The following is a 15,779-nucleotide window of genomic DNA, read 5'->3' on the forward strand; positions in this document are numbered from 1 at the left end:
TCTCCCCGAGCCTCCAGCAGACCTGTCCAAGCAAGCCAAGATCCTTCCCGGGTCCCGCGCCCGGAGCCCCGCGCCACGCACGGCGCAGGCGCGCCGACACTCCCCGTGGCCCGAGGGGCCTTCCAGCCCCGCCCCTGCCGTGTGCGCATGGGCGGAGCCCAGAGGGGTGGGGTCTGCGTCGGGGCGGGGCCGAGCCTGGCCTATAAAGGCGGAGGCGACGCGACGCGCCCGGCTCCTCTCGGCGGTGGCGGCCCAGGCCGAGGAGTCCGCGGTGGTGGCAGCGGCGGTGGCGGCGCTGTTCCCCGCGCGGTCCGCGCAGCGGGGTCCGGGCTGCGCGTCTCGGGCGGCGGCACTGCGGCCCCGGCCCGCGCCCGACCCCGGTGAGTGTGGCCCTGCGACTCCGGCCCGGCCCGGCTTCGGCCCGGGCGCGGGGATCGGGCCCCACGGAGTCTCGCCGCCCTGGCCCGGGCTCCCGGCGCAGCCGGCCGCGGCCACTCAACGCCCTCCTTTGTCTGCTCCCGCCTTCAGGGTCCCCTCCCCTGCCGCCCCTCTCCCACGGGCCGCCCCCCCGGGCCCCGCGTCCCCTCCCCCGCTGGCGGGGCCCGGACAGAAGATGGTGCAGAAGAAAACAGCCGAACTTCAGGGCTTCCACCGTTCCTTCAAGGTGAGGGTCAGGTCGGTTTGGGGGCGCCCAGGGCTGGACCACTGGAAAGGCCGGTGGTGGGACTTGGAGCCCGCCCCCTGGTCCCACGGCTCATGCCAACCTCACCCTTTGCCTGGGACTGCCCCAAGCCTGGTATGCATTGTGGGGGAGGTGATCTTGGGCCACAGTCCTGTCTCAAGCACCCTGGGACCTGTGGGGTCTTTATTCCAGGAGCTCCCCAGTCTGTGGGGCCCCTACCCATGTGTACCCCTGAAGACCCCAGCCAGGCATGTGCTGGTATGGGGAGGGGTTCAGTATGCCACAGTCAGTTTCTAGTGCCCTGGGCCTTCTGGAGTCTTTACTCCAAGAACCCCAGGCAGAACTGGGGGCCCCTGCCCATGAGGGCCCCTGGCTGTGTGTCCCCTGCAGACCCCAACTGAGTGTGCACTGCTGGGGCAGTCAGCAGCCACAGTCCTGTCCCCAGCATCATGGGAGGGCTTGGGAGGGTCTGTTGGGTTCTTCCTCCAGGAGCCCCAGACTGGGCTGCAGTCCCTGGGACACCCTTCTGGGTGGTCTACAGAATGGGGCAGTGGATTGAATACCTTCCCAGCTCTGCATCTCCCAGACACCCCAGGCCCAAGTGCTATTTCCTGTCAGAGCAGGAAGTTTCTGTGGCGGCCCCATGGCCATGGCAGCCGAGTTCTGGTCTCAGATGAGCGAGTCTGGGGGGGCGGGCAGGTGTTAGGCAGGGGCCCCACAGAGCCTGGCCCTGGGGAGGCAGTGATGTCAATGGCCACCCCACCCCGCTGGCCGGGTTATGTAATGGCTTCCCTGGGCCTTCTTGGGCAAGGACCTGTTGCCCTGTAGAGAAGGCAGGACCTGGGTGTGTGTGTGTGTCTGTGTGTGTGTCTGTGTATGTGCATGCTTGAGCTCCAGTGCCTACAGGTGAACTGCAACCAGGGTAGGAGGAGCAAGCTGAGACTAGGTTAAAATTCCCAGCCCATCCAGGCAGCGTCCCAGGCCAGCGCCCCACCCCTGCCCACATGCCTGTCATCCTGGCTTCCCCCTGCCTCCCAGGGCAGCTCCAGCCTTGGCATGTCCAAGTGTTTGGGGCTGGGCGGGAGCAGGGTGGATGAGAGACGTCCCTGGTAGTGGTCTGTCCCCTCTGGGGGCTGGGTGGGAGCCAAGATGGGGTCAGCGTGTGGGGCCAGCATGGTGGCCAAAACACACTTGAACTTTCTGGATGGTTCCACCCACCTCCTGCCAAGGCCTGCTGACTGGAGGCCTGCAGCCAGCCCTGGGCCTGGTCTGGCTACACTGCCTGGTAGCACGGACTGGCCTCTGGAGGCCACAAGACAGCCCTACACCGAGGTGGGACTGTGGGAGCCCTGAAGGAGTTGGAGGGACCCTGGGCAGGGAGTCCTGGCTCTGAGGTGGCCCTCTTAGTGGCCAGGGCTGGCCACTCTCAGCGTCTCCTCCAGCTGCACCCAGCTGCTCCCCTGGTCTGCCAGATGTCTTTGATGTGTTTTCCCCCTTTTAAGATGGGAAAGTAGAGGCTTGGAAGGTGTGGGCCTTCCCCCCACCCCACCCCGCAGGCCCTCTGCACATGGTGACAAGGACACAGGAGCAGACCTGCTGTCCCTTAATCTTGGTGGCTTGGCCATCTCTTCTCTCCAGGGTCCAGCTCTTTGCACTGGAGGCTAGGATGGGGCAGGGGGTTGGTCAGAACCCAGAGGCTCTCTCAGGTCCTTGCACCCTTCTGTGGTCCTACGATTCCCCTCAGGTGCTCAGATCAGTAGTCTGGGGTCAGGTAGCTGGTGAGGAGCCACTGGCCCCGAGCCTCACGTCCACTCCTGATCACCCCCACGGTGCCACCCCTCCTCTCCTCCCCGGTGGAGGTGGTCACCCAGTGCCAACTTATCGGAACACTGATTGCCAGCGCTGGCGCAGCTGTGTCCCTGACCCCATGGGTGCCAGAGCCCTGGGCGGGCAGGGCAGGGGCTGGTGGCTGAGCCCGCGCACACTGGCTGCTGTGCTGCCTCCCTCCCTCGCCCCCGCCCGCTGGGCCTCCTAGCAACTATCTGCAGGCGGGTGGGGAGTCCAGGCGGGCCCACGCCTGTTTTTCAGCCGCTCCCTCTGACCTCTGCCTGCCCCTCTGCTGCCGGACTGGCTTCCGGGCCTCCTGTCTGAAGGAATCTGGCCTGGCCTCTTCTGCCGGTGGACCCCTGGGTGTTCCTGGAGGGTCTCCTGGCATTTCTTCTCTGTCAGATGGCCCTCCTGCCAAAGCCCTGGGTCCAGTTGTTCCAAGGCCCAGAGAGGAGCAGCAACTTGACCCAAGTCATCCAGCGTCAGGGCTGGCACCATGGCTGTGTGTGCAGGCCCCCCATACCCACCTGAAGCCCTGGCCACCCTGAATTGTGGAGCTCAGGAGAACAAGCTCCTAGAGGACCTGGTGGGCCTCAGCATCCCAACCCTCATGCCTTGCCATGGCTGCCAGTCGTCATGCTCAACCTGCTCTACAGGAACATATTTATCCCAGTTGTCTTTTGTTGGGAGGAACCCCAGCCGCCTTTGTTACTGGGTTAGGGTCCCTTGCAGAGGACCTGGAGGCCGTCGGGCGTGACCTTGAGCTGGCCCCTGCTTGCTACACGGGTTGTTTCCTTAGCTGGACACCAGGGCCTGTGAGGGGTTCCCTCCTGTGGGCTGTGGCCAGGGCAGGGCTGGGCAGGGAGCAGCCAGTGCTCATGTGGGAGACCATAGGCACCTCTCCCTTGTGCCCCTGCATGGGTCATGGTGGTGAGAATCTGAAAGCAGACGAGGAGTGGGGTCAGAGCAGGAGAGGAGGCTCAGAGCTGGGGGATGGGGGTACATCACAGGCAGTGTGGTGGCAAGAAGGTGCAGTGGGGACGAGAGGACAGGTGAGGCAAAGGGGACCTTGCTGCCCCATTTCACAGAGGGGAAAACTGAGGCCAGGAGGCCATGGGAAAGCAGGCAAGGCCACCTGGCTGGGAGCCCCACCCAGGGAAGCCAGTGATGCAGTCCCTCCCAGTGGCTGCCCCACGCCTTTGATCCCTGTGCCAGGTAATGGTGCTGGCCCCATCCTGCAGGTGAACAGACCAAGGCTCATGACACAGCCTGCGCCCCACGGTAACTCAGGCCTGGCCTGGGAAGCGACACTCCCTCCCTACCTGCAACTGACCTCTTCCTGTACCACATCCCCTCAGCATAGGCCCTGACGGCTGCAGGTGGGGGGTGAAGGCTCAATTTTCTGGTGGCCCGGCAAAGCCAGGCTTTGTGCCCTTCAGTGTGTGGACAGGGAGAAGGCCTGAGCTCTGTCCTTTCCTCTCCTGCAGGGGCAGAATCCTTTCGAGCTGGCCTTCACCCTAGACCAGGCCTGCCACGGGGAACCTGACTTCAGCCCAGAGTGCCCAACCCGCCCTGGTGAGGGGCTGAGGGGAGGGCACGTCTCTGGTGGTGGAGCAGGGGGGGGCTGGGCCGCCTCCTGAGCTGGGTGGGCCTCACCTCTGGCCCTCCTGGCACAGATATGCCCACAAGCCAGCCCATCGACATCCCTGATGCCAAGAAGAGAGGCAAAAAGAAGAAGAGATGCCGGGCCACCGACAGCTTTTCGGGCAAGTTTGAAGGTGAGTGGAGCAGGCTGGGGTGGGGGCTTTGGGAAGATGGGCTGGCCCAGGGAGGCTCTCACCCCCACCGCCGGGTTCACAGATGTCTACCAGCTGCAGGAGGACGTGCTTGGGGAGGGTGCCCATGCCCGTGTGCAGACCTGCATCAACCTCATCACCAACCAGGAGTATGCTGTCAAGGTGAGCCAGCCCACAGCACTGGAGCGCGCCCCTTGCCTCTCCCCAGCAGCGCCGGGGTCTGGCACCACCAGAGGTGGCAGAAGGAAGGGAGCTGGCATCTGAGCTGCCGGACTGACAGCCGGGGAAAACCAGTGTCTAAAAATGGCCCCAAGGCTGGTGACTCAGGCCACCCCTGGGAATCTAGGTCAGCCCAGGCTGAGCCCCCAAGTCCAGGTGAGAAGTGACCAGGGGTGGCATGCCGGCACAGGTGGCCAAGGATCTGCTGCCAGAGGGGTCGCCGAGAGCTGGGGGTTCAGTCAGAGCCAGTGCTCACCTGCTGGGTCATTCAGGCTAGGTTCCTGTTCCAGGGCTAAGGAATGCTTCTGGGGATTGATACAGAGATCAAAACCCTATAGTCTGAGTCTGGGGAGCTGGGCACCTGGGAAGACCAGGGCAGGCCTGTGAGAGCCTCCTGCCTGCCCTGTGCTGCCCTGACCCAGGGTGTGGCCACGAAGCCTGTGTGCCTGGCCAGGCATCAGACCCACCTTCTGAGAAGCCTTCCAGGCTTCCCTCGTGACCTCTGCATCTGGGCTGGGTGAGGTCATGGGAGGCTGGTTGCCCAGGAAGGAGGGCCAGGTACTCCAAGGCAAGCGGAACTGGCTAGAAACCTCAGGCCTTGGTGGAAGCCTGATGACCTGGGTGGCTGTGGTCCCCGCCCCTTGGGAGTGCCTGGGTCGGGTAGATGATGGTGCCACAGGACTGGACACCTAGCATCAAGCACTCTCTGCATAGTTGGAGGGCTCCTGAACCCTCCTTTCTATGGGCCTTGCTGGGCAGGCTGGCTCCTGTCACTCTGACGGACAGGGAGACCAAGGCGGGGAGTGGTTAGGCTAGATGTCTGGGTGGGAACCCCAGAAGGCCACATCCCTCCTGAGAGGGACTGCTGTCTCCTTCATGGAGTGGGGGCCCTAGCCACGTTCACAGGAGATGGGATGAGGTTCAGTTAACTCTAGAAGGGCACGACTGGTGGCACTGTGTCAAGGAGCCCCTGGAATCTGTGGGGCAGGTGTATCTGTCACTCGACAGGTGGGATAGCACTTCGGGTGGTGGCCCAGGCCCAGTGGCCAGTGGACATGGTGCCAGCTTATTGCTGGAGCCTGGCCAGCAGAACATACCATAGGCATTCCCCTAGGCTGCTGGTGGGACGGAGCCCCGAGCATGCTGGTGACCAAGTCTGCCCACCCACCCAGTGAGAGGGAGCCCAAGGTCCAGCCTAGGAAGAGGGTCCCAGCAGGTGCTGGGGGTGTCCCCCCAGATTAGCGTAGGACTGGGAGACAAGATGTGGTGATATGGTGCCTGGGCAAGGAGGAGAGCTTGGTGGGAGCTCGGTGCCCCAGGTACCTCTACTCCCCTGGGTTGGGTATGAGTCACCACAGTGGCCCCCAGTGCTCCGGGCAGTGGGTGGGGGGCACCTCGTCTAAAGAACCTGCTGCCCTGAAGGGGTAAGTTGCAGGGGCCCCAGGTCCAAATCGGCCTGCTCCAGTAGGAGAGCTCCAGCTCCTCTCTGCCTCTCCTGCCATGTTACCCCTCCTGGGAGGCCTCTGGGGACACGCTACCCCATTTGTGCTGACACCACAGTTTGACTTCCGGTAAATTCTGGGCCCCCATAGGAGAGCTCTGCTTTCCAGAGCTTAAAAGTCCAAGCTCTGATGAGTTTCAGGCGTGACACAGGGGAAGTTTCTGGTGGGCTGCGGAGGACCTGGCTGGCCCAGTTGTGTTTCTGTATGTGTGTTTGTCCTCACCACCCCTATACCCCCCACCCCCGGCCCTTTCAGATCATTGAGAAGCAGCCGGGCCACATTCGGAGCAGGGTTTTCAGGGAAGTGGAGATGCTGTATCAGTGCCAGGGACACAGGTAACGTGACCTAGCCTCGTCACAGCACGGGGCCCCTAGCCACCTTTCAGTGGATGAATGGGCCCGAGAGCCTCCTCATCACCCACAGTGGCCACTTAGTGAGCACCCACTGTGTGCCAGGCCCTGTGTCGTGGGTGGGCCCAGTGGTGGGCAAGCCAGACAGTCTGAGGTGGGCAAGGTGGAAGCAGGCCTGTGGCTCTAGGCCCATGCCTCCTGCTGGCAGGTGGAGGTGGAGGAGGCACACCCCTCCTGGGCAGGGCTGTGGCTGCGGCTGCATGTGGGCCTGAGGAAGCCTCAATCCTTCCCCTGCTCCTCTGCCCTGCACCCCAGGAACGTCCTCGAGCTGATTGAGTTCTTCGAGGAGGAGGATCGTTTCTACCTGGTGTTTGAGAAGATGCGGGGTGGTATGTGCGGCCTGGCGCAATTTCTGTCTGGATCCCGATGGGCCTGGGGGCTCAGGGCCACCAGGGAGAAACTTCCAGGGGGCCTGCCCATCAGAGGGACCTTAGGGGTCCAGGGTGGTGGCCCCTGCCAGGGTGGGGTGGGTGCTGGGCGTTGGGCAGTGGAGGTGACACCAGTGTATTCTGGCCCAGGCTCCATTCTCAGCCACATACACAAGCGGCGGCACTTTAATGAGCTGGAGGCCAGCGTGGTGGTGCAGGACGTAGCCAGTGCCCTGGACTTCCTGCACAACAAAGGTGGGTGGCCCGGCCGCCTGCCCCAGGGGTCCACCCATGCACCCAGTCCACCTGCCCAGGACTCCTGAAAAACGTGCCCACCCTCCCTTGACCAGCGCTGGTGGTTCTTGGTTCTCTCCGCAGGCATCGCCCACAGGGACCTAAAGCCGGAAAACATCCTCTGTGAGCACCCCAACCAGGTGAGGGGCACAGAAGGGGGCGGCCTTCCTTTCGGACCAGGCCCCCAGGACCCAGCCCTCACAGCCCGTTCCAACCCCGCCCAGGTGTCCCCCGTGAAGATCTGCGACTTTGACCTGGGCAGTGGCATCAAACTCAACGGGGACTGTTCCCCCATCTCCACCCCAGAGCTGCTCACCCCGGTGAGGGCCTGCGAGGAGGGGCAGTGCTGGCAGGGGCGGAGGGGGCGGGAATGGTCCCGAATCCGGTCCCAGACCGCAGTTGCATAACCTCAAGGTGCGGATCCTGCTTGACTGCTGCGGCCTCAAAGTTTGAGCTTCCGCTTAGCAACAGCCGCTGATTGGCTGGGCAGGGCCGCAGCCGCGGGCTCCATGGGCCTGGGCGTGCTCCAGGCACCTGTTGATTGGGTGGGGGTGAGGGTTAGGGGTGGGGCCGGCTCCCTCGGTGGCTTCTGATTGGTCGGCAGGGCGAAGGCGGGGCTGTTTTCTTTAGTAGCCTCTGATTGGTCGGGCACGGGCTTCAGGAAGTCCAGGTCGGTGAGCCCCCTCCGGCCTCCGCGGGCCATAACGCCCTGCCCCCACCTGCAGTGCGGCTCCGCGGAGTACATGGCCCCGGAGGTAGTGGAGGCCTTCAGCGAGGAGGCCAGTATCTACGACAAGCGCTGCGACCTCTGGAGCCTGGGCGTCATTCTCTACATCCTACTCAGCGGCTATCCGCCCTTCGTGGGCCACTGCGGCAGCGACTGCGGCTGGGACCGCGGGGAGGCCTGCCCCGCCTGCCAGGTGCGAGTGGCGGCCTGCTGTGCACCCCTCCCCCAGCACTCCGCCAGGCCTGCCTCGGCCTGCGCGCACACACTCACACACAGGCTGCCACACACAGGCTGCGCACCTTCACCGCGGCCTGCCTGGTGCACCCCAAGGCCTGGTCTATGTACACACTTAACCCCCACCCTAGGGACCGGCTCGTGCTGCCCTGTGTGTACACAAACCCACATCCAACCGCAGGTCCTGTCTCGTGTACCTCTGAGCACCCCTTAGGGCTTGGCTTCCAACCGCTGGCCACATTAGCAGGCCACTGCCTCTGCATTTCCAGAGGCTCTTTGGGAGCCTGAGGGTAGGAAGCTGAGGTAAAGCAAGGCCTATGATTTGGGGTGGTCAGGTTCTAGCCTTCTACAGACCACCTGAGGCTCAGGCGTCATGGCCTGATTTCCCCTTGATTCACCTCACTCCAGCAGAGCCCAAGTACCTCCTGGAAGCCACTCTCTGGCCCAGCCTCCCAGTACCCCAGCTTTGCTAGCTGAGCTCAGCACACTCCCTAACCCTAAGCCCAGGCCCAGGTCACACGGATGTGGTGGAGGAGGGTGCTCCTCCAGGTCCCGGCTTGCCCATCCAGGCGTTGGGGACATGGCCTCAGCCCTTGCTAGCTGCAGCTGACCCCTCTCCCTGTGTTCTCTCCAGAACATGCTGTTTGAGAGCATCCAGGAGGGCAAGTATGAGTTTCCAGAGAAGGACTGGGCCCACATCTCCTTTGCTGCCAAAGACCTCATCTCCAAGCTCCTCGTCCGCGATGCCAAGCAGAGGCTGAGCGCTGCCCAAGTCCTGCAGCACCCTTGGGTGCAGGGGGTGAGTGGGAGCCCCAGGAAGCGTGGGAGTCCTCAGACCTCCATCAAGCCTCTGCCGATGGGCCTGGGTTATTCAGAGCAAGGGTCGAAGAGCCCCAGAGTGAGCTAGGGCGCAGTAGGGAAACCCCCACTGCCTGCTGGCCAAGTTCAATCTGCACTGCAGGCACTCCTCGTTGCCAAGCTCTGTGTCCGGGAGGTGCTGGGGCCTCCTCTTTTCTCGAACAGCGTCAAGCTGAGGTCAGCCAGGTGGCACTCGGGCAGCAAGCCAAGGTAGACTCGTGGCCTGCCAACGGCAGTTCCAGGCTCTCTACCCACCAGTCTGGGAAAAGCGCGATGTGTCTGTCTTCTGCCCAGTGGTCGTCCCAGGGGGTAGGTGCTTAGGCCAAAGGTCGGCACCGTGGGGAGCAAAGACTCAAGGTGGAGGGGGCTTTCCACCCTCTTCCAGGAGCTGGGAACCACCTGGAAGGGGCAGCTGTGCTGAGAGGCAGGCCCCGCCCCCAACTTGGCGGGTCACCTGCAGGTGCGCTACGTTCACCACCCCTGTGCTCTGGTGTTCTCGGAGTCAGCCGGGCGGCACGCGGGCGGGCGGGCTCTCCTCTCCAACCTCGCCTCTCCTGTCTCCTTGCAGTGCGCCCCGGAGAACACCCTGCCCACGCCCATGGTTCTGCAGAGGTGAGGCCCCAAGTGGGGAGCCCTAAGTCCAGGAGGGGCGCTAAATGTTAAGATGAAAAAACCCCTTTCAGTCCTGGAACAGGGAAGCTGTCCAAGCGCTTGGGTGTCCTTATATCAGGTGCAGAGTTTGTGACTCCAGGGGGGCTCCAACCTACTGCCGCCCCAGCCCCACACCCACCCATCCGAGACTGGGACCTCTTAGGGCCTGCGGCCCCTCCTCTGGAGTACTGCACTGGCCCGGGGAGGGCGGGGAGGCGAGGCTACTTCTCCCTCCTTGGTGACCCCCAACCCCGCCCGGTCCCCAGGAACAGCTGTGCCAAAGACCTCACTTCGTTCGCGGCCGAGGCCATTGCCATGAACCGGCAGCTGGCTCAGCGCGAGGAAGACGCCGCGGAGGAGGAGGCGGAGCAGGGCCAGCCCGTGGTCATCCGAGCTACCTCACGCTGCTTGCAGCTGTCCCCGCCCTCCCAGTCCAAGCTGGCCCAGCGGCGGCAGCGTGCCAGCCTGTCCGCGGCCCCCGTGGTCCTGGTGGGAGACCACGCGTGACGCCTTCCTTCCCTCTGTACATAGGCCTTCCCCACCCGTCAGATCTAAAAAGATTTTTTAAGCTATTGCCCGCCCGCCGTGACCAGCGGGCTCCCCTCCCCCCCTCCCCCCCTCCCCTCCTTCCCCCCTTCCCCCTCCCGGCTGGATTCCGAGGCGCTCTGCTCAGCTCGGGGGTCTTTTTATATAAGGTTTTTGCTGGGTTTTTTTTTTTTTCTTTTTCTCTCCCCCCAACCCCCACCTTCCAATAGTGTTAAAAGCAAAGCAGGCTCCGGGGGGAGGAGAGCGGAGGGCGCGCGGCCGGGTGGGCCCTCATGCCGCCCCGCCCGGAACGCCTCGGCCACTGTGAAGGCCCCTCCCTCCGCCCGCGGGACTCAGGAGAGGAGGGCGTGGCGTCTCCTGGGCCGGGCGGGGCCCCGCCGCCCTCTCTGGCCCTCGCGGTGTTTTCAGGGACCGGTCCACCCCCACCTCCCCTGGATGAGACGGTAGCTCCTTCCCTCCCCATAGACACCCTGGTGGGCGGCGGGGCCGGGGGTTTCTCAGGTCTCCGCGGTCGCGGGAGCGGGGACTGGGGCGGGGAGGGCGGAGTGACGCCCACTGGACACCCCACCCCCTCCCGCCGACTGACAATCGGGGCTCCCTCGAACCTTGACCTTAAGCTGCAGCTGATGGGCCCTCCTCTGGCCCCTCCACTGGGGACTGCCCACCCGGGAGGAGGGCGCCAGGGCAAGCGGGAGGGGCTGGACAGGCGCCCGTCAGCCGACTTGGGGGTCCCGCGGACCCCAGACCCGGGCACCCGAGTGCCCCTTCTCAGGGCTCAGTCTGACCACGGCCACGTCCTGCCCGGCCGCCCCTCGGGTCCGGCGTGGATGCCCCGTCAGCCCCCCTCCCCCGCCCCGGGCGGCGTCTCTGCCCCGCCCACCTTCAGGAAAAGGCCGCAGCTGCTGCCCCGTCCGCCCGCGCCCGAGTCAGACGTTGTCGCGTGACCCGCCGGTCTGGGGAGTCTGGGCCCTCCCCGATCTGACGCCTGGGCCCTCGGGTGGGAGACACTATGCAATACACAGGCTTCCTTTTCTACGTGCACACGGGCTTCTGCCGGGGCGGGGCGGGGGGGTGGGCGGTGTGTGTGGTGGAGGGCGCGGGCAGGGAGTCCCCAGGGTCCCGGCCGGCTTCTGCGGGTACCCCGATCCGGCTTCTAGTCGTTCGTTCTGTTTCGTTAGTTTTCTAAAACAAAAGTTGACTTCCCTTCCCTGTTCTTGAAGAATACTTGAATGTGGGGGGAGGGGTTCGAGGCGTGGGGAGCTCGGGCGCCGTCTCTGCGGTCCCCCCACGTCTGGATGTTGTCACAGTCCTAGGTGGCTGGTGGGGGCCGCCGCCCCTCCCCGCCCGCCGGATCTGTGGACTGGCCTTTCCAAAGACTCCGGGGGTGGGGAGGCCACCCCCCACCATCATTTCTCTCCCATTTGTGATTCCACGTTTTGCAGCCGAGAATTCTGCCTTTTTGTAAAAAAAAAAACAAAAAAACAAACGGACTCTCGCCCGCTGCGAGGCGCCATGGCCATTTTACTCGGGAAAGCTGAGCTGTGAGCCGCTTTTTTTTTTTTTTAAATCCAAAGGTGGGACATCCACTTCCTCCCCGCTGTCTCGAACAGTGCGGCCCGGAGGACTGGTCAGAACCGTTACTGTGAATGAGCCTGGCTCTCAGGCTGCTCCGGCGCTAGGGGAAGGGGGCACAGCAGTGTTTCAATGTTAAGATGGGTAAAAAAAAAAAAAAAAAAAGATTTTTTTTAAAGTGGGGGAAAAACATCCAAGCACTTTAACTCCACTCTACCAGGTGAGCTGATACAGCTCAGAAGTTTTCCTTTACACCAACTGTCAATGCCGGAATTTTGTATTCTGTTTTGTAAGGATTTAATAAAAGTTATAAAAACCCGTTTGGGTGCTCACATCGTGGCTTTCCGTTGTCCTGAAACAAACTGCCCCAAACCTAGTGTCCCAAAGCCGTATTGTTATTCCTGACGGTGCTATGAGTCAGGGATGCAGACGGGGCTTGAAAGGCTCTGTTAGTCCTTGCGCCAGGACACCTGGGTCCTCCACTGGGAAGGTTCATCACCCACAGGTGTGGGCTGGGCTCATGCTGAGGCTGGAACCTGGGCCAGGTGCCCACAGGGGGTCTCCTGTGCGACTTGGGCTTCCTCATGTGGCTGGAGGATCTGAGCAGCCTGGCTTCAGAAGGCATGTTGCATGGCCTCCCCAAGTCCAAGGTCAGGTGGAGTTCAGCAAGCAGCTGTCCCAGGTCCAAAGGGAGGGAGGAAAACAGCTTTGAGTCGGGGCGGGGCACCTCTGGACAATGCAACCTAATTCAGCAAAACCCAGTAATTCAGACCTCCCCCTCATGGCTGGCCCTCCTCCCTCTCTAGACTCCTCTCAACCCTGATTATATTCTTGCCATCTGCAGGTCTTTGCTGGACAGCCCAGGGCTGACTTCAGATCCTTCAGGGGGGAAGCAGTGTGTCAGGGAGGGCTTCCTGGAGGCAGAAGCCAAAGGGTAGGGGGCTGTGAGGTCCAGTGGTTAAGGACAGCAGACAGGCTGGAACCCCAGGCCCTTTCAGACTGCTGTGCTTATCAGTTCCCTCATCTGACAGCAGGGGTCCTGAGAAAAAGCCAGGTGAAGCCAGCAGGTAGCACAGCAAGAAGGCAAGAAGAAAGCAGATGAGGGACTTCCCAGAGGTCCAGCGGTTACGACAACGTGCTGCCAGTGCAGGGGACATGGGTTTCATCCCTGGTTGGGGAACTAACATCATACCATGTGGTGCCACCAAAGGGGTGGAGCGGGGAAATCCTCTGCAGGGCCTGGAATGGGCCAGTCTAGGATCAGCCCCTGGAGCCTTCTGTGTCTGGCTTCTGTCTCCAAACATCACGTCCTCAAGATTCACATGTGTTGCAGCGTGTGTTCGTGCCTCACTCCTCTTCACACCTGAGTCATAGCCCCATTGTCTGGACCACACTGTGTTTATCTGCTGCCCACCGATGGACATTGAGGTGTCCTGCTTTCTGGAGTAGCGAGTTGTGCTGCTGTGAACACAGCATACGTTTGTCTGGATGTTGTTTCATTGCCCCTGGGTGGACACCCATAGAAGGAATGCGAGCAGGGCACATCCAATGGATGTCATTTCAGAAGGACTGATGTTGTCGCCATGTGGAGTGTGGGCTAGGGGCCAAAGGACCCCGTGGGGCACCACTGTCTCCCTTGCAGCCAGCCCAGTGAGGGCTGATAGGCCTACAAGGGTGGAGCCCAGAGAGCAGATGGATGCTTTGCAGGGAGTGGTATCTAGCAGTTCCTAGGGACAGCCTGGATGTTGTGAAGTGGGGCTCAAAGGGGGCTCTCCCTCCCCTGCCTAGGACCCCAGGCTTGGCAAGTGGCACCTCCTCCCTGACTTGGCCCTACCTGAGGAATCTTCAGGGATACCTTGGAGCCTGGCCCCGCTCCTGCATTTGCTCAGCCGCCCTGTGGAACCCTCTTCTCAAGCCCCACAGCTACCCTGCCCCAGCCAGGACCACGGCCCCCTGCCTAGTTCCCCCAAAGCCCGAACTCAATGCTGTCCCTTGCCTGGCCTGGCATATGTGGGGGAAATGGGGTGGGTGCCACATGCTAAACCACCACCCTCCCAGGTGGCATGGGGCCCTGTCCAGCCCTGCCAGGCCGCGCCACTGACCTCTGCCTGCCCCCTGCCGCCTGCCAAGACCTGGCCACCAGGCACAGCTTGTTCCCTGAGCTACAGCCCTAAGTTTGATGTTTGTGGTTTCCTCTCGGCCGGCCCCACCCCTCCCAGCCCGACCCCGCCCCTTTCACGGCAGGCCCGGCCCTTCCACGTCTCCTGTAGGAGTGGCAGGAAAATCCTGGAGACAGAGGAGCTGAAGGCTTTTCCGGGCTGGCCTTGGGGCCTCCTGTCTGCGCCGCCGGGAAACGGGGCACAGGGCAGGCAGCTGGTCCAGGGCGTCTGCAAACTCATCTGTCACCCCGAGATTACGAGGAATCATGGGTGATTCTGGAGCTTCCCTCCCCCAGCCTCCAGACAGCCACACACACTGATGTACAGTGCTTAGGATAGGGGAAACAGGACGAGTATACGTCCGGACACTTTGTATTATCGTCCCAGCCTGTAAAGTACACACGCCTGCCTGCATTGGAAGCCTGGAGTCTTAGCTGCTAGACTGCCAGGGAAGTCCCTTAAAACTTTTAAAAATATATTTATTTATTTATTTGAAAAGACCCTGATGTTGGGAAAGATTGAAGGCAGGAGGAGAAGGGGACGACAAAGGATGAGATGGTTAGATGGCATCACGACTCAATGGACATGAGTTTGGGTAAACTCTGGGAGTTGGTGATGGACAGGGCGGCCTGGCGAGCTGCGGTTCATGGGGTCGCAAAGAGTTGGACTCGACTGAACAACTGAACTGAACTGAACTGATTTATTTTTTAGGCTGCACTAGGTCCTGTAACGGAGAAGGCAATGGCAACCCACTCCAGTACTCTTGCCTGGAAAATCCCATGGACGGAGGGCCTGGTGGGCTGCAGTCCATGGGATCACGAAGAGTCAGACACGACTGAGCAACTTCATTTTCACTTTTCACTTTCATGCACTGGAGAAGGAAATGGCAACCCACTCCAGTGTTCTTGCCTGGAGAATCCCAGGGACGGGGGAGCCTCGTGGGCTGCCTTCTGTGGGGTCGCACAGAGTCAGACACGACTGAAGCAACTTAGCAGCAGCAGCAAGTCCTGTATAGTTCTGTGTATTCTTGCCACTTCTTCTTAATCTCTTCTGCTTGTGTTAGGTCCTTACCATTTCTGTCCATTATCATGCCCACCCTTGTATGAAATGCTCCCTTGGTATCTCTTAGACAGATTTTCTTGGACAGATTTCTAGTCTTTCCTCTTCTATTGTTTTTTTCTATTTCTTTGCACTATTCATTTAAGAAGACCTTCTTATCTCTCCTTGCTGTTCTCTGGAACTGTGCATTCAGTTGGGTATGTCTTTCCCTTTCTCCCTTGCCCTTCACTTTTATTCTTTCCTCCATTATTTGTACAGGCTCCTCAGACAACCACTTAGCCTTCTTGAATTTCTTTCTCTCTGGGATAGGTTTGGTCACTGCCTCCTGTACAGTGTTACAAACCTCCACCCATAGTGCTTTAGGCACTGTCTACCAGATCTAATCCCTTGAATCTATTTGTCACCTCCACTGTATATTCGTAAGGAATTTGATTTAGGTCATACCTGAATGGTCTAGTGGTTTCCCCTACTTTCTTCAACTTAAGCCTGAATTTTGCAATAAGGAGTTCATGATCTGAGCCACCGTCAGCTCCCGCTCTTGTTCTTGCTGACTTAGTTGTAGCAGGATCTTTAGTTGCAGTTTGCAGGATCTAATTCCCTGACCAGGGATTGAACCCAGGCCTCCTGCAAGGGGAGCATGGAGTCTTAGCCACTGGGTCACCAGGGAAGTCCCTCAAAACTGTTTTTTAAAAAAGAAATTTTATTAAAAAAAAATAACATGAAATAAGCCAGATACAAAAGGTCACATAATGTGTGATCCCACTTCTGTGAAACGTCCACAAAAAGCAAATCCATGAAGACAGAGAGTGAGTTCCTGGTTGTCAGGGGCTGAGGATGACGGCCGGTGGCACTGGGTTTCTTTTGGGGTGATGGAA

The 15,779-nt window shown here is 61.1% G+C and overlaps 1 protein-coding gene across 4 annotated transcripts; it reads left to right on the forward strand.

The window, feature by feature from the left end:
* Positions 1 to 230: 230 nt before the first annotated feature.
* MKNK2 (MAPK interacting serine/threonine kinase 2) lies at positions 231 to 12,018 on the forward strand. Of its 4 annotated transcripts, XR_009495108.1 has the most exons (15): positions 231 to 380; positions 529 to 664; positions 3,997 to 4,084; positions 4,186 to 4,287; positions 4,370 to 4,467; positions 6,282 to 6,361; positions 6,692 to 6,765; positions 6,955 to 7,059; positions 7,183 to 7,238; positions 7,323 to 7,418; positions 7,824 to 8,018; positions 8,694 to 8,858; positions 9,303 to 9,377; positions 9,486 to 9,529; positions 9,835 to 9,850. XR_009495108.1 is itself a non-coding variant. In XM_024994436.2 (14 exons), the coding sequence occupies exons 2-14, from the start codon at positions 614 to 616 to the stop codon at positions 10,073 to 10,075; spliced, it is 1,395 nt and encodes a 464-aa protein (XP_024850204.1). In that variant the 5' UTR covers positions 231 to 380; positions 529 to 613; the 3' UTR covers positions 10,076 to 12,018. The 4 variants fall into 4 exon arrangements, 3 of the variants coding, with proteins under 3 accessions (XP_024850204.1, NP_001192204.1, XP_059744292.1); XM_024994436.2 differs by lacking the exon at positions 9,303 to 9,377 and having other exon boundaries at positions 9,835 to 12,018; NM_001205275.1 differs by lacking the exons at positions 231 to 380; positions 9,303 to 9,377 and having other exon boundaries at positions 613 to 664; positions 9,835 to 10,177.
* The last annotated feature ends 3,761 nt before the right edge of the window (positions 12,019 to 15,779 follow it).

This window comes from Bos taurus, chromosome 7 (genome assembly GCF_002263795.3).
Source record: "Bos taurus isolate L1 Dominette 01449 registration number 42190680 breed Hereford chromosome 7, ARS-UCD2.0, whole genome shotgun sequence".
Classification (NCBI taxonomy): Eukaryota; Metazoa; Chordata; class Mammalia; order Artiodactyla; family Bovidae; genus Bos; species Bos taurus.

Bases quoted from the DNA above. Each gene is read 5' to 3' on its own strand.
- MKNK2 (XM_024994436.2), top strand. From the start codon at position 614: ATGGTGCAGAAGAAAACAGCCGAACTTCAGGGCTTCCACCGTTCCTTC. The intron at 665-3,996 runs GTGAGGGTCAGG...CCTCTCCTGCAG, and splicing joins GCTTCCACCGTTCCTTCAAG to GGGCAGAATCCTTTCGAGCT. The intron at 7,419-7,823 runs GTGAGGGCCTGC...CCCCACCTGCAG, and splicing joins CCCCAGAGCTGCTCACCCCG to TGCGGCTCCGCGGAGTACAT.